General features: G+C 41.8%; 1 protein-coding gene and 1 non-coding gene across 4 annotated transcripts in view; both read left to right on the forward strand.

Moving 5' to 3' along the window:
• Positions 1-1,455: 1,455 nt before the first annotated feature.
• LOC114104529 (U6 spliceosomal RNA) lies at positions 1,456-1,559 on the forward strand. Its single transcript, XR_003584856.1, has one exon. It is a non-coding gene; the product is annotated as a U6 spliceosomal RNA (small nuclear RNA).
• Positions 1,560-4,119: 2,560 nt separating this feature from the next.
• The window catches only part of Tmem131 (transmembrane protein 131), a 160,424-nt gene continuing 138,487 nt past the window's right edge, over positions 4,120-26,056 (forward strand). For 2 of the 3 annotated variants that reach the window (XM_027950670.2, XM_071601866.1), the window contains exon 1: positions 4,122-4,622. In XM_027950670.2, the coding sequence (XP_027806471.1) occupies positions 4,445-4,622 (178 nt within the window). In that variant the 5' untranslated portion in view covers positions 4,122-4,444. Of the gene's footprint in view, positions 4,623-26,056 lie in introns of all 3 variants that reach the window. The other variant, XM_071601865.1, reaches the window with a different exon arrangement.

Raw genomic sequence — 26,056 nt, forward strand, 5'->3', positions numbered from 1 at the left:
TTTTACAGGTGGAAACAGGAGGATCTATTAGGAATCTCTAGTAGAAAGCCAGGAAGCTCATGTCGCAGTGGAGGTGGTGATATTCTGGATGTATCTGGAGATACATGAAGAATGACTCTCAGGGTGGGTGTTGATCTGTGTGGACAAATGTTAGAGTCATCTTGGAGATAAGAAGGGCTGTGGGTGGAGCAGGTTTAGGGGAAAGATTTCGCATTCATGTGTGTTTAAGATGTCTATTAGACCCAAGAGGGCAACAGCAAAAAGACAGTAAAGTCTGGCTGGTGACATGAAGTTGAAACTTGAAAGGATCCAGATAGTGTTGAATGGCAGGAGACTGGGTACATTCACCTGGGGAGCCAACGAAACAGAACTCCAAAAAGTCCAACAGTATTCTTTCTTCCTGGTTCCAAATTTAATACATATATTTATATATATACATATTTGATATACATATTTATATATATACATATTTGGCTCCAAATTTAATACATATATTTATATAATACATATATTTATATATACATATTTGATATGTGTATAATGGATATATGTGTATAATAGAATAATGAAAGTGTTCTTGTAAGCCTTCTAAAATACTTTTGGAATGATGGAGGGGTATAAGTTGATCAACGAGTTGGGCAGAGTGACGCATACTGTAATGCCAGCAACTCCAGAGGCAGAGGCTGAGACAGGAGGATGACTAGTTCAAGGTCAGTCTTAGCAACTTAGTGAGCCCCTGCCTCAAAAAAAAAAATTTTTTTTAAAAGGGCTGGGTATGTAGCTTAGTGGCAAAACAACCCTGGGTTCAATCCCCAGTACCAAAAAATAAATAATAAAAAAGAAATTGATCAACGATGTTTGAAAGTCCACTGTGCCTAGTGTTTTGAAAAAGGCATAATAATAATCACTTTTGACAATCTTCTTTGAGCAAGGCACTATTCTATATGTTTTATAAACACATTTTGCTTAATATCTGCAAATTTCTTAGTTACAAAACCCATTTTACAGAGGAGATGGAGGCCAGAAAAAAAATCAAGTAATTTGCCCAGCATCCATTCCATTTGGCTGGAATTGAAGCCAAAATGTATTTGAGTCTCTTATAACTCCACCTCCAGTGGTAATTTACTAATGTGGGTAGAGAGCAAAATGAACAGAAACTGAGGTGTCCCCACAGATTGCAACTCTTGGCATGAGTCAAGTTAGTGCGATGGTCTTCAGCCTGGAGCCTGTTCCCCAATCCCCCATTTGTCAAAACAACGATTGAAGTTTGTTACAGAGGCCTGGCTAGTGGGGGAGGGGCAAAAAACCAGGTCTGGCCACTCACTCCCAAAACCACACAGAAAAGAAAACTTTAATTGATATGGCCATACTGGGAAGACCAAAATTAGATTCAGCAGCTCAGCCCTGTCTCCAGGGTGCTGTGCTAACAGGGCCTTAGGTTTTAACAGGGGAAGAGCGCACACTTTGGCAGCACACATACTAAAATTGGTACAATATAGAGAAGATCAGCATGTCCCTTGTGCAAGGACATGCAAATTCATGAAGGATTTCACAAATTAAAAAATACAGGAAGTAAGAATTTGGGGAGGGTGAGGCAAGAGGTTAGTATAATCAAGCAGTCTTGGTCAAACTGTGGTCTGGTTGATCAATCTCTGTTCTCTTTCTGTGAGGCGATGAGGTGGCTCTGGAGAAGTTCTGTGTCACTGGAGGGTGGAGGGCAATTTCCACTGGATGCTCAGGATGCACATCTATCATACCTGTGATTCTGAAAAGGGGCAATGACTGGGGACTTCCAGGCACCACTTATAGGGGTCTGAAGTTGGATGTTGCAAATCTTCAAGGGGGACAATTGAGGTTAGCTAAATTACTAAGTTATTACCAGTTTTTAGATGAATACTTCTTAAATGATTAACATGTCTAACTGCAGAGCTGAACAAGAACTAAATCCAACGTTTAAGATAGCAAAGGAGTCAGATACAAGATGAAGGCAGAGAGGCCAGGCTTTATCCTACTTTTAGTTACTATTAGGCATATGCAGACCTGAAGAGTCACTGCTTTTAGCAAAGGTAACCTAAACTGCTATTAACTATCTAAACCTAGAGTCTCTGACTCCACAGATCTGGATTGTGGCTTGCTGATTTGCATTTCCACTGAGATCCCAAGTGCTGCTGCTAGGGATAACACTTTGAGAAACACTGGTTTAGCCCGTAGCAGGTTTTCCCTGCCAGCTAAATAGCCTCTACCTTCCACATGCCCAGGCTCTTGAAAGCCCAAAAGAGAAGGGAAGTTCACAACTCAGCTGCAGGAGGGTCTGGAGGATCTGGAGACACTTGAGTGTCCTGGCAGGGAGCAGATGGTGGGGCAACAGTGGCTCAACTCCAGGAGCTTGCCAACATACAGGTTAGCAAGTTGTCTAAACGATAACTTCTTTTACTACTATATTATACTACCAGTGGTCTCATCAGCCTTTCCTGGCAAGAAACTTCCATCTCTTGTGAAGGAGAGAGTTCAATTATGGTAGTTCTTTAAAGCTTACCCAACTAGTGGAAGGGTGCCTTTAAGAACAAGAATATAAACTTAAAAAAAAACAACTAGTTGCTGGGCCTTGGAAGAAACTTGTGCAAGAGGGGTACTGCAGCCTAAGCCTCATTAGCTTCATGGGATTGAGTTCTGATCAGACTTGTCTGTATATGTCTAAGCTCCAATTATAGACATATGCAAGTTATTTCCCATGAGACTCCTGTGCTTCAGGCTAATATAGAAAGTGGTTGATTCCTGCCTAAGCGAACTTGAGCATTTCATGGTTCGAGAGGCTTGTTTGCCTTGAACCTGGCAATGGGGGAAGGGCTACTGCCTCCACACTGCCTCAAGTAGGACTGTTGAGGGACTTATCCTTGAACTTGATTTTTTCCCATGAGTTCAAAGCCTTTTAGAAATCTTTCCTTTTTTAAAAATTCATCCTCAGCCTTTAAAATTTTTTTTTCTTTTTAATTGAGACAGCCCAGACTGGCCTTGAACTTGCAATCCTTCGGCTTCCGCCTCCTAAATTGCTAGGATTATAAGCATGCCTATCGCGCCTGTCCCTTTAGTGAAGTCTCTGAAATCTTTTCTCATCTGGTTTGTTCTAAGACATATAACGGGCAAACCTGGCTTTGTGAATCTAGTGACACTCTGGGCCACCAGCTGAGCCAAGTAAAAGGGTGCTGGACTAGGAGTTGGGGGCAAGACTCAAAGATGAGTAAAGAGTGACTCCTCCACCTCCCCAGGAACACCAAGAACCTCAACCTGAGATGGAAAAGGCATCTAAGAGACATGATGTGGCTTGTGAAGGAGACAGCGTTTGATTTGGGCCTTTTAAGAAATATAGGAGTAGACACGTCTGAAGAAGCATTCCTAGACAGAGAAAGCCAGCATGGCCCCAGGGTGTGTGTGTGTGTGTGTTTGTTTGTTTGTTTGTTTTTTCTCCTAAAGAACACTCTCCCTCCGGGGTCTTGGGGCAAGAAGGGCACAGGCCAGAGGATGCCAAAAAGCACCTCCTGAGTAATGGGGAACCACGAAGATGAGGAGTCCCAATCCTGAAGCACCACCAAGAACTGAGTCAGACCCGGGGTATTCTCGACGTCAAAGCGACCTAAAGGCAGAGGCGCCATCAGAAGGAATCACTGAAATGCATTTTTCGCGCTTGGCCTGGGGTCTAGACCGGCACTCAGGCACCTGGAAAGTTCTCGCATTGCAGCACAGACGAGAGCGCCGCGGCGTCGGAGGCGCGGCCGAAGCTCCCAGGAGCCCCGCCGCCCAGCCCCAGCCCCAGCCCCAGCCCCAGCCCCAGCCCCAGCCCCAGCCCCGCCCACGCCCACGGCGGCTGCGCGGCGGGGCTGCCCGTCTCCACGTGATCGCCGTCACGCCTCCACGAAGCGTAAGCGGCCATCATAAGTCCTGGCGGCCGGGCCTGGGCCTGCCTCCCTTGTCTATGGCCGGGCAACGATGATGGGGTCGGGTTGTGTGGTCCCAGACCCGTCTGGCCGGTAAAGCCGTGAGTCTCCGAGAGTGGTACAAGTAATTGGGACCCACGGACTCTGGGGCAGAAAGACAGGCCCAGGTGTCTGCACGGCGGGGGCGGTGCCCAGAGCCGAGCCCCGCCCCTCGCAGGCCAGCGCCCAGGGCCCGCGGTCCTTGCCCGTTTCCAGTATGGCCGCCCGCTGTGCTTGACCCGCGGCCTCTCCGTTCCGGCTCCTCGTAGGCGATGCTGAGGCCGAGGCCGTGACTGACACTCTCGCTTACACGCACGCACGGACCCAGACCCACGCCTGAGCCCGAGCCCTGGGCCCGGAACCGCTCTCGCTCCCGGCACCGCGGCCGGATCCCGGACCACGGCTCCCGCGCCGCCGCGTCGCCGAGAAGGGCCGCGCCGGAGCTCTAGCGCGGCGGCCCCCGGCCGGCAGCGATGGGGAAGCGGGCGGGAGGAGGAGCGGGAGCCGCCGCCGCCTCCGCGTCCGCCGGGACCGGGCTGGAGCCCGCGGCCGGCCGCGGCGGGGGCCCGCGGAGCGCGGCCGCCGGCTTCCTGGGAGCGCTGCACCTGGTGATGACCCTCGTGGTGGCCGCGGCGCGGGCCGAGAAGGAAGGTGAGTGTCCGCCGCCGGCACCCACTGCCGCTGCGCTGTCACCACTCTCGCGGAGGCCGCCGCGGGGCTGCGACTGGGGAGGCCGCGTCGGCCCCGGCGCGAAGTTGGTGGGTCGAGTCCCGTCCCGGGCCGCGAACTTGCAGCTCGGAGGCCAGCTCGCCGCGTCGGCCGCGCGGAGTTGCTCCCGAGCTCCGTGGTCTCTTCCCCTTGTCCCCTGTCACTGCCATTTCCAAACTTCCCGAGCTCGAATGTTCTTGCCGCTCGGCCCGCTATGCTGTGTAGGAGGGGCATAGTTTTTAAGCCCAATTGTTGCTAATAGGTAAATCTTAGAACACTTTTTTTGGGGGGGAGGGTGTTGCATTTTTATAACGGCGTACAGACGGAGCTCACTTTAAAATGCCATGTTAAAAATAGCAAGATTGGTGAAAAGTCTTCAAAACACGGCTTCCAAAATTTGAATCTGTTCAGAGGTCTCTTTGAGGGTAGTCTTGTTTCTTTGGCTTCCTCCTTCACTATCGCTTTGCGGTAGTGGTGATCCTTTAGCTTGTTAGTAGGTCTGAGTACAATTCCATTTAACTCTCTAGTAGCTATTGAAAGCCAGTTTGTTTCTTACTTATTTTAAAGTCACATATAATTCGGTGCCTCTCTCTTTGATGTGTAAGAGTTTAAAATCGAGTAAGTTTTCAGCTTGCAAACCTTTTAACTATAATTTACAGTTAAGGGCTGGCCCCTATTTTTAAAACTCATTAGTGTTGTCTGACTGTAAAACTGGCACTTTGATGGGGTCAGAAGTTATTTTAAAATCCTGACCACCCAATTTGTGTAAATTTGTCTCTACTACCTGTTTTTGAGCCTAGGGGAATATAAGTGGTCACAGAACTGTAATGAAGAAGTCACTAAAGTGATTTTTTTTGTTTAAGAAAACTTGGCAGTTTAGCTTCTATTTGACATTAACTCCACAACAAAATAATTTCTTGCCATGGTGCCTTTAGAGTTGATGTTCTACTTGCTTTTTAATGTTATTGAAGGCCACAGCAAATGCCAACCAAATTAGAGATCAAGTGTAAATGTGCTTCAGTTTACCATTTATTTTTGTTGAAAACGTAGGTTACATTCCCTCACTTTCTAAGCAGCCTTAGCTTGGGTTAACATAGGTGGAAATTTTTCAGATAGTCGCCATCTATACCAAGGATTAATTGACAGAGGCAAGATTATTTCCAGGGTAGAATATTGCTGCTTTAGGATTAGTCAGGCCTAATCATCATTGTTTACAGATGTGCAGTTATTGAGTATTCTTACTGTTGGCCCGTCCTAGACGTTCGGGCATGTCAGGGTGTTCTGTAAACCCACAGTGGTGCAATAATTTAATGGGCACGTCTCCTTGACTTCACACAGACCTGGTGGGGGTGGGGTGTTGTGTTCTTGTCTTCCTGTTCCTTTGCTTACCTTCCACAGTGCCAGGCACATAGAAGGCACTTAGCCTTTGAGTGAATGAATATCTTCATGAGCTGCTAGCCCAGGGAACCAGAGTCATGATGGAGTGTAGTAAAGTATTAGATTTGTATTATCCTTCTGCATATCTTCCCAACAGCCATTTTATATGCTAAATCTCCTTGTTCAGTTAAGTAAACAAACCTCTTGTTTGACAACTGTCAGCCTAAAATATATTTGCTAAGTTCTCATTTGTGTAGTTTCCAAGTTCTAGCACACCTCTCTAATATCCTTAAATGTATGTAAGGCTCATCCAGGAGAATAGCTTTCAAAGTGTTAAGTGGAAAAAGAAGTGGTTCAGCCAGCCATTGGGCCTTTGTGGCCCCTGCAGTATCTGTATCAACAATGTGTGTGAGCAAAGTAATGTAGAACATAGGCCTCTGCCCATCATTAACGGGTCTGGTTCTAATCAAATATTCCCTAAGATATCCCTACAAATGGCCTGGGCTGTAAACTTTCTTGCTGATCAAATGCCAGTGTTTTTGAATAAGTAGGGGAAATGCCTTTGATTTTTCTTACATGATTGTGACACTGTGAATTTGGCATCTGATGTGGTGCAAACATAACATTTGCCCTAAAAGAGTGTTGTTGGGGCTTTTCAGCAAGTCTGGGCAGATTTCTGAAGATAGCTCAGTTGAGTTTGTCTGTTTATCCCCTGAGGATTCTTTATAGCTTAACTAATTTTCTGGATATTTTGTATGTTTGTGTATTTTTTCTGCATTGCAGTAGAATTTCACTAGGAAATCTTCAAAAGAAAACTCAAAGAAAAGGGACACTTTTCTTTGTGTCCCTTTTTACACTTAACACTTTGGACACTTATCTTTGTGTCCCAAAGAAAAGCTGCAGACATAGCTAAATTGTCTAATGTAGTTTTTTGTGTTAGAACTAAGTGTTCTCTTTTTTGAGTTGGAGCATGAGCCATTTCTTGTCCTAACATCCTGTGTCTTTTAACATTCCTGTATCTTAACATCCATCTTAACTGATCTTGGGGTGTGTTATCGCTAGTCCAGAGGAAAGGGATCTTTGACACTGTTTGGGCTGTGTTCAAAAGTTTGTAAGGACTTTGAAATAATTGCCAGAGGTGGAACTTACTATAATTACTACAGATAACTCACTCACTCTGAGTTGGTGTCAAGATCTTTCTTGAGGCTAGGATCTAGATACTAAGAATAGTGAGTGTATGTGTGTGGAGGAGAGTGAAAATATCTTATGTAGAGTGAAAATATTTCTGTGTGTATATATTTGGATACTTTTTAGTTTCTTTTCAGGTATAAATCAGCCCATTATGACAAGCAAATAAGAGTTAATTCAAAAAAGCCTCTTATGTATAACATAGTTTGATGGTGAAATGGGTTTTTGGAAGGCATGGTGTCTTTTAATTTATGATAAAAGAGCTATAATGTAGATATCTATTAAATGTAAACTTGGACATTTTCCATGGTTGTTTCAGTTCCTGAAATTTAAATCTGAATTTCACATGTGTTATCATTAATTGGCAATTGATGGCAGGGTAAAGTTTGACAGTCTTTATTAGTACTTAAAATTTTTTTGCTGGTGCACTGTAGTTTGGTGTACACATATTTATTTTAAGCTATATTTGTGGCATAAGTGCTGAAGAATGGTAGAAAGGATTTTCTACAGAGCATAAGGACAAGTGCTTAGGACTAAGGCCAGAAGAATAGAGATACAAATGGAATAGTGATTTGCCTTAGGGTAGTAGAATTGATTGGGGAGAGAGATTTTTTTTCTTAGCCAAATTATTACTTTATAATGTCAAGATGTATTTTAAGGAGTCTTTCTGAAGAGTGAGATACTCCCTTTGTGTGGAGATAGAGAGACTACCTTTTAGGGCCTACGAAAAGAGAAATTACTAAGCACTTTACTAATGAATTTCAGTGTTTCCTAAATGCTGCTGCACCCTGTGAGGAGGACTGGAGACCATAGTGGGAAGCATTGGCCTCCCTCCTCTGGCTGGTAACTGTTTTCCTCTGCATTGTCATTCTTAAAATGGAGCCTCATAGGCACCTGCCCAAAAGCTCAGCTTTGGGAGCAGACGTAAAATTGTCCAATTTGCCATCCAGGGAAGTGATCACTACATTTGGGGAAAAAATGAAGTCTTTGCTGGTCTTTGATACTTTAAACTCACCTCATGTAACCGAGCTTTCTGAGAGCTTTGCCATACTAAGAGGTCCCCTTTCTGTCTGACCTCAGCAGCACTGGGCCTGGTTTTTATTCTGGATTTTGGACATCTTTGTGCCCCAGCTGTCCAGTTGCCCATCATATGTCCTTGTCCATTTGTGTCCAGGCCAGGGTTATCTGGCACCCACCTTAGTTACCCAATTTTTATTAATGCCACCATTATTCTTCTGCCACAGCAAACTCATTTTTGACCCTTTACCCAGTAGTATCAGTGCCTGTGAGGCCCTGTGTCCCTCAGCTCTCCCTTGCCCTTTGGTCTCCAGCTGGGGCACTGCAGGAGGCTCTTACTTGCTACTCTTCCCATTTCCGTTCAGTCCTGGTGCTCCTCTGAACTCCAGATGTCTTGGCTACTCACTCATCTTGACAGTCATGAACTGCCCATTTAGATACTGAAACAATTTCACCCAGACTGGAATTTCTATAGGTCAGAACCTCTGTCAGCATCTGCAGTGAGTACATAGTTTTGAATGAAGATTTGCCTAAAATGACCTCATCCTCCATTTTTTATACCTGTTACTTAGGTTTAGAGTCAAGAGTACAGGTAAAGGCAGGAGGGTGCAGTGACATAATCCCCATGACTCAGGAGGGTGTGGGGAGGATTTCAAGTTCAAGGCCTCTTGCAATTTAGCAAGACCCTGTCTCAAAATTTAAAAATGTAAAAAATGATGAGGGTTGTAGCTGAGTGGTAAAGCACTCCTGGGTTCAGTCCCCTGTACAAAATAAATAAGTAAACAAGAAACCTACAGTTGAAAACCTCAACTTAGGTGCAGATGTCATTAGGAAGTCTGCTGTAATAGGACATGGAGCGGTGCCACCTTTGCCTTCCCCACATGTTGCTTCTGCTTGTAATTAAAATGAACTGCGGATACTTGCGAGACCATCACCCACGTGGCTTTTGGATTTTAAGATTTTCGGATTCTCTTAAAACCCCAGTGTGTAGATTATGCATGAACCTGAGGCTTCGAGAGGTTAATATACCCAACATTAGGTGGGCACGGTGGTGCTCACCTGAATCCCAGCTACCTCAGAGGCTCAGGCAGGAAGAGCACAAGTTAAAGGCCAGCCTAGTCAACTTAGTGAGGCCCTGTCTCAAAACTCAAAAAGACTGGGATGTGGCTCAGTGATAGAGTGCTAGTCTAGGACACACAGCACTTGGGTTCAATCCCCAGTGCTGTCTCCGCCGCCCTTTGGCAATGGAGCTGATAAATGATAGGGCCAGGATTCCATCCCAGCCCATCTGTCCTTAGAGCCAAATCCTGAATGAATACTTAAGGATGTACATTTTATTATATTATGTACCACCTGGCAAAAGAACAGGCATGCCAGTTTGTGTAAAACCAGTATATTAAGTATTAAAGTGAAGGGTCCTTTCTTGGATTTTTGTCGTTGTTGTATTTTGTTTTGTTTTCTTAGAGCTCTGTAGTTATACCATAGTAGTTGGGTTCATCCCAACATGGGTTTTTGTTTTTAGGCAGCCATATTCTGTCAACTTGTTAACCATTAAAATGCTCACAGGGACTGGAGTTGTGGCTCAGTGGTAGAGCGTGCACCTTGCACATGTGAGGCACTGGGTTCAATCCTCAGCACCTCATAAAAATAAGTAAAAGTATTGTGTTCATCTACAACCAAAAAGAATATTGAAATAAAATGCTCACAGCCCATTCTGGATCATGAAGGAACTTTAGAAGGAAATAGATGAGTGGATAATCCAAGAAAATGAGCATTTGGTGTTGGGATGATTCTGGTGCCTGGTTCTGTTGCTTAGGTTAAGGTTAAGCAATATTGCATTCTGTGACTACACCTTAGCTCTAGATTGCTGTGACATTAGTCTAAAGATATGGGATGTTCTTAGAAGTTGTTCCTGGGTCGAAAGGCACTGAGACAATCCAAGGGCTGTAGTGGAATTGGCATTTGTTTGAAGGGAAATTTCTTTCAAAGTTAGTATCCAAAGCTTTCAGAAGAAGTTCATTTCTAGTTTTTGTTCCTTCTCTACAAAGTTGTTCAAGAATTGGCCTTTGCTGGTTGCTGCATTCATTTTATAGCATATAACACATAGGGCAGAGGTCTGAAAAATGTATAAGGTCATGACAGAGTTAGGAAACTTACTATTTGGTTTTACTTATTAAAAATTTTTAATTGTGGTAAAAACACGTAAAATTTGCCATCTTAATCATTTTTAAGCCAACAGTTCAGTAGTGCTAATTATGTTCACATTGTTGTGTAACAGATCTCTAGAACTTTTTCATCTTACAAAACTGGAACTTCTATACTCATTAAACAACTCCCCATTTTCCTCCCCTCACCCATACAGCCTGGTAAACACTATTTTTCTTTCTGTTTCTTCAAATTTATCTATAGATAACTCACAGAAGCAAATCATATAAGATTTGTCATTTTTGACCTGCTTATTTTGTTTAATATAATGTCCATAATGTTCATCTGTAGCATGTGTCAGAATTTCCTTCTTTTTAAAGGCAGGATAATATTCCATTATATGTATTTGCCACATTTTGTTCATCTGTGAACACTTGGGTTGCTTCCCCCTCGTGACTGTTATGAATGATGCCAAGAGGATGCGGGTCCAGATCTCTCTTCAAGACCTCACTTTCAGTCATTTTGGATATATATCCAGAAATGAGATTCCTGGATCATATGCTGGTTTCTATTTAATTTCTGCAGCCGTTGCCACGCTGTTTTGCATTGTGTCTGTGCCATTTGCAATCCCAACAGTGTGTGAAGTTTCCAGCTTCTCTGTATACTTGCTAACACCGGTTATTTGTTTGGTTTTCTTTTTGGGGGGGGTGGAGGGTGGATAGTGACTATTTTAATGGCTGAGGGGACCTCATTGTGGTTTTGATTTGCATTTCTCTAATGATTAGTGATGCCGAGCATCTTTTCATTTCTTGTTGGCCATTTTTATATATTTAGAGAAGTGTCTGTTCAAGATTTTAATTAGGTTTTATGCTTATTGTAGGAGCTCTCTAAATACTGTAGATAGTAACCTCTTATCAGATAGTTTGCAAGTGTGTCCTCTCATTCCACAGGTTACCTTTTCACGGTTTAACAGGTTTCTGATGTAGTCCCTGTAGTCTGTTTTTGCTTATGTTGCCTTTTGGTGTCATATCTGAGATATTATTGCCAAATTCAGTGTCATGAATCTTTCCCTTAGTTTTTCTTCTAGGAGGAGCTTTATAGTTTGGGATCTTACATTTAGATCTTTCATGCATTTTTAATTAATTAATTTTTGTGTATGTTGTAAGGATTAAGTCCTACTTCATTCTCCTGTGACAGTATGATTTTCCCAGCACCGTTTGTCAGAAAAACTAGCCTTTCCCCAATGAGTGGTCTTTGCGTCCTTCCATGAAGAGCTTTTGGCGTCAATGTGAGCATTTATTTCTGGGCTTTTTATATAATTGCTGTCTCTCTGTGTCTTCATGCTGGTGCTGCACTGTATTTTGATCTCTGCAGCTTTATGATATGTCTTGAAATAGAAAGTGTGAGACCTCTTAACTTTGTTTTTCCTTTTTAAGATTAGTTTGCCTATTTCAGGTCCCTTGAGATTCTATGGGATTTTTGGATTTTTTTTTTTTCTATTTCTGCAACAACAACAACAACAAAATGCCATTAGGATTTGAATAGGGATTGCATTGAACCTATCAATCACTTTGGGTAGTATTGACATCCTAAGTCCACCAGTCTATGAACCCAGACTAGCTTACCATTTATTCATGCCATTAATTTCTTTCAGCGGTGTTTTATACAAATTTTCAGTGTACAGATCTTTCACCTCCGTAGATTTATTCCTTAGGTGTTTTATTGTAAATCAAAGATGCATTTTTAGTGTATGACTAATAGATGTGAATATGTGGGTTTTGTTTTTAATAGAGAAATATTATGTATTTGAAACAAGAAAAAGAACTAGATGCTTAAGATATTTCCTTAGATTACTTGTCCGTAAAATGAACTGTATTTTAAATCATCTTTGATTCTAACAGTTTTGACTATTTTAAAAATCAGTTATAATGATTGCAGAATGATATGACAGTTTGGTTTCTAAAAGCTAATATTTCCTATATAGTTATATTAAAAACTGTCTCAGCAGTAAAGTTTGAGAGCTAGTGTAAGCCAGCTTTACTGATTCAAGTTAATTAGCAGTTTGTATGCACAGGATGGCAAAAGGCCCTACTTGGATTTCTTTTTGGGGAATGATTAAATTGGAAGCAGATTTTTTTAAAGGGAATTATTTATGGTACAGAGGTGCTCCCTGTATCTTAACTGTATTTGTAAGGAGCCTTGAGATACAGTTTGTCATTCCAACAGTGATTTGGTAGAGCAGTATGCTTTCAACAACACTTAGGTAAAATTGGAGCTCTTAAAAAAATGCTTCTATGAATTGGTGATGTGGGCTCAGGGCAAGTATTGCTTTTTGGTTAGCAAGTGGAGAATGAAATAGTGGTCTGCACTACCACGATGTGACTTCTCTCTGGGGGCTGGCGCTGCAGTGGTGTTGGTGCAGATACAATGGAGTTCTTACATGTTTAGAGTCCACCTCACTGTATGGGGGACTTCTCTTGGGTTAATGCTAAACATGAAAATAGGTTAAAAATCATAATTAATCAAGTTAATCATAACTAATCAACCAACTTGATAGTTTAACTACAATTTGAACCTCCAATACAATGAGGACTGTATTAAAGAGACATAGGAGGAGGCTGGGATTAGATCCAGTTTTATTGGAATCCTAGAGATTCTTATAAATAGAGAAGAATTTCTGAATACTGTCCATTCCTTCCTAACTGCATCTGAGTTGATTTATACTTGTGTAGTATCATGAGCCTTTGGAGGTTCAGGCCTGCACCCTGTTATCCTTGGACTTAATGTTTAAAGGGGTTCAGTGTTGAGTTCTGTACTGGTAGGTATTGTAAGCTTTCTATTCCTGTAACAAATACCTGAGATAATCAGTTTATAAAGAGCAGTGGTTTGCTTTGGCTCACAGTTGTGGAGGTTTTGGTCCATGCTTGGTTGGTGCTGTTGCTGTTTGGTGGGGAGACTGTGGGGAGCAGAGCTGCTCTCTTCATTGCTGAGGATGTGAAAAAGAGGGAAAGACTTGGGTCCCACAGTCTGCTTCTAGGGCACATTCCAAATGGCCTAAAACAATGATAAAGGCTCCACCCCTTCCAAACAGCCCCTAGCTGGTGAACAGCCTTCCTCACCTTGGGCCTTGGGAGCAGCTGGGAGCAGCTTGCTGATCAAGACTATAGGTGTGCAAGTGGCGAACCCCTTACCCATCAGTTAAAGGTGAAACAGAATTAAGAAAAAGTATTTCTGAAATGGTGATATTGATACAAATTTGATTTTAACCATTTTAGGGATACATAGCAGCACTGTTTGCCTATAATTGCCTGAGGGTGCATTTTAATAACCATCCATCACTGATCAGCCGTTTTCTTTGTATCAAGCAGGGTGCACCTTAACTGGCGCCATGCTTGATACAAAGCCAACCACGTACAGGCTGAAACCTCCAAAACTGAGCCAAAATAAACCATTTTTCTCTATAAGCTGATTATATTAGGTATTTGTTACAGGAATAGAAAGCCGACAACACCTACCAATTCAGAGCTTAACACCCTGAACCCCTTCAGATGCCTTCCTTTTCATTCTCTCATGAGTCCCACATGGGTGACAGCTCTCTCTCTACCACAAAAAACTGTTTTGGTGGTCATCCTGCTGGACTGCTGGAGGTACTTGTTTATGATAGTTTAACTACAATTTGAACCTCCAATACAATGAGGCAGTCCAATACATAATAGTTCTTTGTGTACAGACAACTCAGAGGTGGATTTTGGAAGTTTTTTGTTTTTTGGGTTTTTTTTTGTTTTTTTGCTTTTATTTTGCAAGTTTTGGGGGTGTAGGTACTGGGGATGGAACCCAGGGGCACTTAACCACTGAGCCACATTCCTTTTTCTTTTTCTCTTTTTTTTAAATTTTTTTATTTTTTTGAGACAAGATCTTGCTAAGTTGCAGAGGGAAATTTTTTTAATTGCACAAAATTCATGTTGATTATAAGACAAATTATAAAATATAGTTTAGTAAATGAAAAATCATAACTAATCAACCAACTTTAGACATCCATGTTTTGGTCTCTGTCCTTTTGTGCCATTCTTCCCTGCTTTACCTCCCTTTTTCCTATTTTGAAAAACAGGTGTTGCCAGGTTGCCTCTCAGGAGAGCTCTATCAGCCCAGGAAGGCTGCAGGGGTGCTCAGCTCCCGCCCTGGTTGCCACCATTCTCTCAAGTTCTTAACCAATCTGCCCATAAAGCAGATTGTTTTAATTGATTTTAAAACAATTATTAGTAAGATGAAGAAGCACTTATACATTTGTTGGATTTTTGTATTTCTGTTGTGTTGCTTGATCAAGTCTTTCATCATTTTTCCCTTTGGTGTTTTGAGGTTTTCTTTTTGACTTAAAAGAATGCAGAATTAAGGACAGTGTTTTTCAAGTTTCTATTTTTATTTGAATTTTTTGTGTATTTCTCTTTTTAAATTTATCTGCCAAATTTATAACTCTTTCTTGTGGTTTCTGCCTTTGTTGTATTGCCTTAAAAGCCCTGTGCTTGAAGATTGTATATTCACCAATACTTTATCTCTGTGCTTCTCTTTCTATGTGCAAATACCTACATTCAGAGTGCATTGCTGTCAGGTGGGAGTCTGGTCTTGAATGGTTAGTCAGTTTCTTTATACTGCCACTTGTTGAATTATATACAGAATTTCCTTTTGTTCAAATTGTTATATACTTGGATCTGTTTCTTGATTTTCTGTTTTTACCCTCACATACATATTTGTTTCTGTTTAAAGTGATTTTAAGTAATATAGATTTTTTGTGAATTTCATTAGCTGGCTTGGCATGTCATCTCGTTTCCCTAAGTTATTATTTTTTCCATAAGCATTTTCTTGTGTATCTTTATTTTATTCCCCATGAACCCTAAATTATTTGGTGGAAACAAACTTAATTTTTTTTTTTAAGAGAGAGAGAGAGAATTTTTTTAATATTTATTTTTCAGTTTTCGGCGGACATCTTTGTCTGTATGTGGTGCTGAGGATCAAACCCAGACCTCACGCATGCCAGGCGAGCGCACTACCGCTTGAGCCATATCTCAGTCCAAGTTTTTTTAACTAAATTGCATTAAAATGTTAGCTAAATTTGGAACTGGTTGACATCTTATAATGTTCTTTTTCATTTTTCCATGTATGTACATATATGTTAAGTTCAACCACATGAAATTGGTATTTTTGTACGTCCAGATTGATTGAATAACAACATACATGTTTCAATTTCTGCATTGGCCAGACCTGCAAAACAGTGTTAAACATGAGTGATGATGGCAAAGCGCCCTGATCTTCTGTGGTCTTTGGAGAAATACCTTGTGTTTCTTTGTCAAGTATAGCCATGGCTGGTGGTTGAGGTTAGATGTTCTTGATAATAGGAAGATTCTCATATTTTTAAAGAGTTTTAGGCTTAAGAGTTGTCAGGGGTAGAGGTTTAATTTTATCTGGTGAAATTATGTTACACGTTTTGACTTGGAACTGTTGATTTTGGCTGGAGCAGCTATAGCAGCAGTTCTCTGAGCTCACTGAGCTCTGGCATGAAAATTTGTGGCCCATGCTGGCTGGATGGGGCCACGTGCAGCTGCCAGGCCACATTTGTTTGTGCCCTCTAGCTGGCGTGGTGTTTTTATGTTGTGGACTTTTTTTTTTTTTTTCCTCCAAACCAAAACTTTAAAAAAAGTTTTGAAATATTTCAGACATTAGCAAAATCTACCCATAGTAGCAACGACATGATTTTAATAATAAAAAATGTGCAGAATCTGGGAAAAAAGAACTGAGAAGTAGATATGAACCGAAGATGCTCATTGTGCTTCAGATAGAATTTCAGTTTTTTCTCGTTGAACTTGATATTTTTAAAAATACCAACAAACCTTTTTATGGAGTTAGGAAAGTTGATGATGAAGTTTGTATGGAAAAATAAACAAGTAGGAATGCTGAAAAAAATGTTGAGAAAGAAGTTGCGCAGGACGGCTGGCACAGCATTTATTAAAACATACTCTTACTGGATGTGATGGTGCATGCCTATAATCCCAGCGGCTCAGGAGGCTGAGGCAGGAGAATCGCAAGTTCAAAGCCAGCCTCAGGGGGCTGGGGATGTGGCTCGCCTGGCATGCGCGGGGCGCTGGGTTCGATCCTCAGCACCACATTTAAAAAAAAAAGATGTTGTGTCCCCCGAAAACTAAAAAATAAATATTAAAAAAAAATTCTCTCTCTCTCTCTCTCTCTTTTTTTTAAAAAGCCAGCATCAGTGAGGCGCTAAGCAATCAACTTAGTGAGACCCTGTCTGTAAATAAATACAAAAAAAGGGGCTGGGGCTATGGCTCAGTGATAAGTGACCCTGAGTTCAATCCCAGGGACCCCTCCCCCTCAAAAAAGAAAAAAAAATACTCTTGCTGAGCACAATGGTGCACACCTATAATCTCTGCTACTTGATAGTCTGAGGCAGAAGGATCACACGTTCAAGCCAGCTTGGGCAATTCAACAAGACCCTGTCTTGAAAAGAAAAAAGGCAGATTGGGGATGCATTTCAGTGGTAGAATGCCCCTAGGTTGAATCCCTAATGTTGGAACAATTATACTTTAACCTATATGTAACAGGAGTAAGTTACTAGTGTATAAATAGATACAGATGAATATAAATTTCCACTAATATCCATAAGTATATGTGGCTTATGCTTAAAACAACAACAACAAAAACCCTGCTTTCCTTGGATTCTGGGATTTTGGTTTGTGCTGGGCAGAGGGTGTCTCTGTGACCAACTTCAGATAAAACCCTGGCCCTATGTTTAGTTTCCTGCCGAGGCTGTGGTAAATCACAACTTCAGTGGCTTAAAACAGCCTAAGTTTATTTCTATGGTTCTGGGGGGCAGAAGTCTCAAACAGAGGTGTTGTCCAGGCTGTGCTGCTTCTAGAGGTATCTGGGGGAAGTCTGTTTTCTGACTTCGAGAGGCTTCCTGCACTCCTTGGTTCCTGGCCCCCTCATCATGTCTCGCCATCTTCTTGCTTCATTCCACCTCCTGCTCCCATCCCCCCACTGTCCGGTACTCTCCTCAGTGTGGTTATATTTGGCCCACCCAGATATAGGATAACCCCTCTACTTCACTTGAATCATGTCTGCCAAATCCCTTTTGCAATATAGGGAACTCCCTGGATTAACTCCCTGGATTAGGACTTGGACATCTCGGAGCCATCTTGCGGCCTGTCATAGAGCTCGTAGTGAGCATGATTAGCTATTGGAGAACCACAAATGAAAACCACAGTGAGATCCTACCATACCTGCTAGCATGGCTGCAATCAAAAAGGTAATAAGTGATGGGAAAGGTGTGGAGATTTTGGTAGGCCACATGCTGCTCTTTGGAACATAAGATGGTGCAACTGCTTTGGAAAACAATGTGGTAGTTCCTCAAAAGAAGAAATATGGAGGTACCTTATAACCCAGCAGTTCTGCTCCTAGGTATAACCCACACCAGCTGATAACACACACTTGCTGATAAAAACATACAGGAACACTATTATTCGTAGCAGTCAAAAATAGAAACAAAGGTTTATTGACTGATGAATGGATAAGTAAAATGGAATGTTGGCCATCCATGAAAAAGGAGTGAATCCTGGTGCTGCTGCAGCAGAGGTGGCAAGAGCACAGAGCCGCTCCGACCACCAGGGATCCAGATTCCTTTATGCACATTGTCAAGAACTGGCTAATCCTGGGACTGTAGGAGGGAGGTATGGGCATGACTGTTAATGGGTTCAGAGTTTTTTTAGGGTTGGTGGAAATGTTTTGGAATTATGTACTGATGTTTGCATAACTGTGAATATACTGAACATATGCATTGTGTGCTTTAAATGGGCAAATTATATCTCAGTAAAACTGTTACTAAAGTTTTGTTAAAATGTTGATATTCTTTTTGTCTAAAGGAAAATAAACATAAATGAAGTTCTCACTTATTCAAATGGCATAAGTTTCAAAGCTTTACAGCACTTTTGGTGAGGCAGTGGGAAAGCACATGCTCTCATACTTTACTGGTAGGAATACACAAGAGGTATAATCTTCATGGAAAAAAAATTGGCAGAATCTAACAAAGCTACATATAGGTTTACATTTTTGACTCAGCCATCCCATTTCTAGGAAAGATACACTACTTGGGATACACTTACAACATGTGCATACCCACAGGTTATTCATAGTGTGATTATTTGTAAATAAAAAATATAAGAAACTGTAAATGCCCATAGTATAGTTGAATACATTGTTACATCCCTATAATGGATTAATATTATGCACCTGTAAAAAGGAATGAGGGTGATCTCTGTATCTGCTGGACTGTGCATCCTCAGTGCACTGACAAGCAGAAGCAGCTGGGCCACAGAAGGTGTGTGGTGTGCGTTCCTGGAACAGTGGTCCACGCCACCCTTTGAATATAGCTCTGAATATATGCCCTGAAGCTTATATATTTTTTTAAATTTATATATGAATGTATATATATATATGTATATATATATATACACACACTCACACACACAAACATGTGTACATGTATATGTATATATTTAGTTGTCGATGGACCTTTATTTTTTTTTCATTTATTTATATGTGGTGCTGAGTATCGAACCCAATGCCTCACACCTGCTAGGCAAGTCCTCTACCACTGAGCCACAACCGTAGCCCTCTTAGGCTTATTTTTAAAAGACATGTTCTTTTCCTCTTCTCCCTCTTCCTGTCCCTAACCTGGGGGTGAATAACAATTTGACCTTGATTTATCCATGCTTCTCAGGAAGGAGAGTCTGCCCCAGGATCTAGGAAGTGAACCCTAACACACCATCCTGGTGCCCTGGGACACCCGACCAGAGCACACCTGGAATGGAGCCTTTGAGCAGCTCCTTTAAAAGCCCTTTGCTTTCCCTGATGGGCAGAATCACAGCCTCAGGCACAGGAGTCCCCTGTGTTTCTCCTTTGCTAGCAAAGCAATAAAACTTCTTTTCCCTTTTTCCTCAAAACCATGTCCTTGTTATTAAGTTGGCATTAATTGACATTGGGGTGAAGGGCAGAGCTTTCGGTTACTCTATCTTAACAAATATTTTTATGAATTTGTGAGTGTGTGTGTGTGTGGTGGTGGTGGGGGGCGTTCTGTGACTTTTAGCACTTGTCTACCATAGTCAGTATACAGAAGAGTTTCCTCAGCCCTCACAACTCCCTCGTCCTGTCCCAGTGCACTTAGCCCTGTCTACTTCTGATCCTTGGCAGCCACAGATCTTTTTTTGCTCTCCATTGCCATAGTTTTCTGTCACGACAATGTCTTATAAATGCCATCATGTGGTATGTGTGATTTTGAGATTGGTTTCTTTTACTTGGCACAGTGCCTTTGAGATTTGTCCAACTCATGTGTATCATTAGTTTGTTTCTTTGTGGTGTGGAGTAGTATTCCATTGTATGAATATATCATTGTTTTTATCCATCTGTTGCTGAAAATTCAGGTGTCCAGTTTGGGGCCATTACAAAGCTTCTGTGAACATTTATATGTTAAGTTTTTGTATGTGCGTGTATTTCTTTTTTTTTTTTTTTTTGGTGGGGTGGTAAATACCTGGGAGTGGGATTTTGGAATTATACGGTAATTATACATGTAACTTGAAAAACTGCTAACCTGATTTCCGCAGTGGTTGTACCATTTTATATTCCCGCCAGCACTGTGTAAGGGTTCTAATTCTTGGACTGGGCTATAGCTTAATGGTAGAACATGTTCCTAGCACACATAAAGCCCTGGGTTCCATCCCCAGCACCTTAAAAAACAAAATCCAGTTCTTCCACATCTGTCAACACTAGGCATCCAGGGTTTTTTGTCTGTCTGTTTTTTAAGCCAGTTAACAGGTATGTATAGTGGTATTTCATTGCAGTTTTCAGTAATTCATTAAGTTTTAGTTTGCCAGTATGCTCCTTTATAGATCATGTCTTTGGTATTGTATCTAAGAAAACTTTGCCTATATCAAGATCACAAAGATTTTCTCATGTTTTCTTCTAGAATTTTTATAGTCATAGGTCTTTATAGCTATGATTTGTTTTATTTTTTATATATGACATGAGGTATGGAACCAAGAATTTTTTTTAATATAAATGCCCAATTGTTCTAGTAATACTTCGTTGAAGAGGATGTGCCTTTCCCCACTATATTCTTTGCCCATGCTGAAAACCAGTTGCTTATAGCGATATGGGTTATTTCTGGTGTGTGTGTCTCTCTCCTTTATTCAAATAAATCTATTTGTGCATCTTGATCCCAGTACCACACTGTTCTTACCATCGTAGCTTTATGATGGCTTCTTTGGTGAGACAGGTCTCACTACATCACCCAGACTGGCCTTAATCTTCTAGGCTCAAGTGATCCTCCCACCTCAGCCTCCCTGTAGCCTGGACTGCAGGCTTGCTGCACTGAGCTGCACTGTAATAATTAATTAAAACAGAGAGTGTTAATTCCTCCAGCTTTGTTCTTTTTCAGCGTTGTTTTGCCTATTCTATCTCCTTTACATTTCATTATGAATTTTAGAATCAACTTGTCAAGCTTGCTTGAGTTGGTTGGGATTTTGCTGAATCTATAGGGAACTGAAGAAGAACTGATAGCTTGACAATATTTATTCTTCTGGTGCACGAACAAGGATATTTTCTCCAATAATTTAGATCTTCTTTAAGCAATACTTTGTAGTTTTCAGTGTAAGTTTTACATCTTTTGTCAGATTTCTCCAATTGGTGGGGGGCGGGTACCAGGGATGGAACTTGGAGGCACATGACCACTGAGCCACATCTCCAGCCCTCATATTTTACAAATGATACTGTTTTTTTTTTTGTTTGTTTGTTTTTTAAATCTCAGTTCTGATAGTTTATTACTGGAATATAGAGATAAGTTGATTTTTCCCTTGTGGATTTTGTATTCTCCAGTCTTGCTTAAGCTGACTTTAGCTCTGTTAACTTTGCTGGAGGTTTCACTGAATTTTCTACATAGATGATTGTGTCTGCAGATAAAGACAGTTTTACCTCCTCTTTTCTGGTCTGGATACCTGTTATTTTTCATGCCAGATTGGACTGCCTGAGGCCTTCAGCACAGTGTGGAGTGGAAGTGCCAGGAGTGGGCACATGTGTCTTGAGAGTGTTCTGCTTCACCCCTCAGCACCATGTTAGCTGGGAGCTTTTCATATTTTCCTGTTCTTGGATTGAGGAAGTTCTCCTGTGTTTGGTTTGATGAGAGTTGAGTTTATCGAAAAACTTTTTATGTGTCTGTTAGTTTTTTGTTGTTTTTTTTTAAGGATAACATAATGCATTTCCTAATTGGTCATAATAGCCTTTCGATGTATTTTTGAATTTTTTTGACAAAAAGTTTGTTTAGGAGATTTGCATCTTTGGAAATGAGGGATACTGTTCTGTTTTCTTGTAATGTCTTTGCTTTTGGCATTAGTTCTTTTCCTTTTTTAATTTTTTGGGAGTGCCTATTTAGAATTGGCTTCATTTCTTCCATAACTATGTGGTAGGAATTACCATTGAAGTCATCTGGGCCTGGGCTTTTCTTTGGGGGAGGTTTTTAGCCACACCATCAGTTTTTAAGGTATAGGGCTAGTCAGAGTTAACCTATTTCTTTTCAAGTGAGCTTTAGTAATTAATGTCTTTTAGAGAATTTGACCATTCATTTAAGTTGTCATGTGACAAACTTGTCTACAGTGTTTCCTTCCTATCTCTTGAATATCTGTAGTATCTGCAGTGGTGATTCCTGATAGTTATAATTTGTCTCCTTTTCTCTTGATCAGCCTGATAAGAGTTTTATCAATTTTCATAATCTTCTCCCCCAAAAAGCAGCTTTATCTCTCTCGTTCTATCTCATCGATTTCACTAGGGTATTTATTATTTTCTTTTACTTACTGATGGTGTAACTTGCTCTTCATTCATCTTCATTCTTGTAGTTTCTTTAGGAAGAAGCTGAGGTCTTTTGATTTGAAGCCTCCAAGTGTTTACCAAGGATCTTCTTGGATCTGTGGGTTTCTAGTTTTTGTTAAGCTTAGGATATTTTCTTCAGTATTTTTTCTGTCTTTTCCCAATCCCAGTATAGATTGCAGTCGTCTGTATACTAGGGTGCTAAGTGAACCCACTGCTCCGTGTGGCATAGGTGGTCTGCTCTGCCTTCAGGGTTCTTTCTTTTCTGTTGCACAATTGGCCATTCATCCCACCCAGTGCGGTTTTTCACCTCACACATGGTACTTTTGTAGAAGTATAGTTTCGTTCTTTTTTATATCTTCCATTTCTTTCTTTTTGGACCATAGGAGTACGTTTGTAATACTTGTTTTATTGTCATATCTGTCAACTAAATAAGAGTTTTGTTTTGTGTTTGCATAACGCTAGTAGTTGAACTTGACACCTCATGCTTCATGCTAGGCAAGTGCTCTATCCCTAGAGCTACATCCACAGCCCCTGAAGTCTTGCTTTAGGTGGGTCTGGAGCAGTGCTCAGTTTTGGATTATTCTCCATGGCTAAGGCAAGACCCTTGAGAGCACTATAACCAGTATTCCATTAACTGTGTTTTTTTCCAATGTCACTGGTGGGAACAGGCACTATTCCTGACCCTGTGTGAATGCCAGGTGCAGTACCTCTGATCCCTCTGTGTGGTTCCTTTCCCAGGGTTGGTTAGTTAACTACATGTGATCAGTACTTTGCCACAAACTTGATGGGAACTGTCACTCCTTAGTTTCCCTGTGCATTTCTCTCCTTCCCAGCACTCTGTCCTGTGAACTCTCGCTGCTTTGGTTTCCTTGGAGTCTCAGTTTGTGTCTCTTCCATTTGCGGAGTCCACTGGGCGACCCTCCCCGAGCTGTAGCCTAGTATGTCAGTGAGCTTTTGTTGCTGTGACCAAAATGTCTAACAAGAACAACATAGAGGAGACAAGTTTATTTGAGGCTCATGCTTTTAGAGATCTCAGTCCATGGCTGGCTGACCCAGTTGCTCTGGGCCCTAGTGAGGTGGGACATGGTGGAAGGGCATGGTAGAGGGAAGCTGCTCAACTCATGGCAGCCAATAAGGAGAGCTGGAAGAGCCAGGACCAAAGTGTAAACCCCAGAGGTGCGCCCCCAGCGACCTACTTCCTCCAGCCACACCCACCTGCCTCTAGTTACCACTCTGTGCAGTTGTCCTTTCAAATTATTACTCCATTGAATGGATTAATCCACCAGGTAGATTACAGCTCTCATAATCTAATCATTTTACTTCTGAACATTGCTATATAGTCTCTTGAGTTTTTTGGGGGAGCACTTCTCATTCTGATCATAACACCTAGTAACTCAAGGCAGTAAGCTAAGGGAATGGTAGGACTCATCTTCTTTGTTTGCCGCCTCTCAGGGGTTGAGGTCCTTTGTCAGCTGGTGTTCAGGTTCTGAAAACTCTCATTTAATGTATTCAGTATTGAGTGTTGGGTTTTTTTAGGCTGGGGGTACCCTGGCCCCTGTTGCGCCATCATTCCCAGAAACAGGTCGGGCTGTCTAGATCAGTTTCTCCTCTTCAGTATGAACAGGATTGTTATTTTCTGGTATTACTCCTGAATCTTTTGCTACAGAAAAACTTCTGTTAATTCATATAGGATGAGATAGTGTATTAGTTTCCTGTTGCTGCTGATGTAACAACGAGCCACAAACTTACTGGCTTTCAACAACACAGATGCATTATTTTATAGGTTTAGAGATCTGAAGTCTGAAATGAGTATCACTGGGCTAAAGTTGAAACGTTGGTAGGGCTGTGTTTCTTTCTGGATTCCCTAGGGAAGAATCTCTTAAGTTCTTTCCTGGAGCTTCTAAAGCTTCCTTGGTTTGGGGCCCCTGTCTCCATCTTCAGAGCCAACAGTGTGGATCAGCTCCTTGTACTGCTGTCTCTGACTCTCTCTTTTTTTTTTCTCTCTCTCCCACTTTTAAGGACATCAGGCCCACCCAGATAATACAGAGTAACCTCCCTTTCTTAAAAATCAGTCACTTACAGCCTTAATTCCATCTGCCACCTGAATTCCTTTTTGCTGTGTGATCTGACATATTCTCGGGATTCTGAGATGACGATGCGGACATCTTAGAGTGGTCATTGTTCTGTGCACCACAGATAAGTGGCGTGCAGCATCACTGTTCTCTGCCTCAGACATTTATCTTTTTACAGTGAAGAAGAATGGTCTTATTAGCATTTTCTTAACCTACATGCATGAAAACATATTATTAGAAACCATGAGATAGTAAATCCGTTCTTAAAAAAAAATGCTGTGTCTGTATTGGCTCTCATAGCATTTAGAGGTAGATTATTTTCAAATAATTTCAGATATGGCTCAGATTAATTTTTGTGGAGCACTCACAATTTCTTAGCCTGTCTCATCTGGCCATCTGTGAAGCTTGTAAAGTGACTAACCCACTAAGTTAGCTTTAGCAAGTACCAACTACCGTGCCCTATATTTCGGGATTTTTTTCCCCTGTAGAAGCACATAATGGCCTCCTGTGTTCCCTGTTGCTGTGTGTCACCCCAGCAGCTGCTCACTTCCTGTGTTTGTCTTCCTGTCAGCCTTCAGCAGTGTCATCCTCCACGTGCCAGCAGTCTCAGCCCTCTCTGACCAATATCATTGTCGTAGGCCCAGGGCTTCCTCCCTGACCTTTCTCCGGGATCCTTTGTGGGGCGTGAATGTATTTCATATGGAACAGTAATGCTCTGAGCAATAAGGCTGTCATTTTTGCGCCCATAGCTGTCTTTGTGTAGTATTTGATTCCTGTCTTCTTCGGGTAAAATTCTAAAGTAGTTTAAGTCAGAAGTCATGTGCAAGACATATAATAATTTTAATCATTCTTTGTGCTTATGCCTCTCACAAGCTACTTTATAAACCAGATAAACTGGCTTTTATTTGTCCGAGAAGGATTGAGTGTCAGTAGGTCAGTGGGGCCAGTTCCAGAGCAGAGTCAGGCCAGAAGGTGTGTGGCGGCTGTTGCTGCTGCAGTCTTTGCTTTGCTGGTACCGGCACATCCCCGGGGGAAAATGCTTTGGATGTGCCCAGCAGGGCAGACCGTCAGAAGGGGGCTAGAGCACAGGGCACTTTGCTCTTGCCGCAGGGTGGGCTTGAGTTATCTCCCTCCTCTGGCCACAGTCCTGGGACCTGGAGGCCCATCAGTGCAGCACCTCTTATTCCACCTTGCTGGCTGCTGCCTGGGATCCAGTGCTTAGTGAACAATCAATGTCAAAGTGTTGCAGATGGATGGCTTCTCCTTATGCATTAGCTTATTTACTGGCTGTACTGTACGTGTCCTTGGAGGAAATTATTTGATTGTGGCCTACATTCACCTCTAAAATGGACACCCACCTGCTGGAGTTGTGGGCACTTTGTGTAGGTTGAATGAAGTTAGTTTTCTGGTGTCTTTACAGAGAAGACCTCCTGCCTTTGTTCTCTGTTTCCTTCCACTCTGTGTCCCTTTACATTGTCCTACCCTTCTCACCTCATAAAAGAAACTGCCTGAAGCTTTTGTCTCTTGATCAGCCGTCAACATCCTCATGGGAACCTGAGGACATACCCCAATGAGTACCCATTTCTTTATATGTCCCTGTGAATTCCAACAGAAAATCAAATTTTCCCAAGTGCGTGCCCCTGGGGATGAGCTTTGTGC

Source organism: Marmota flaviventris, chromosome 14 (genome assembly GCF_047511675.1).
Source record: "Marmota flaviventris isolate mMarFla1 chromosome 14, mMarFla1.hap1, whole genome shotgun sequence".
NCBI classification, from domain to species: domain Eukaryota; kingdom Metazoa; phylum Chordata; class Mammalia; order Rodentia; family Sciuridae; genus Marmota; species Marmota flaviventris.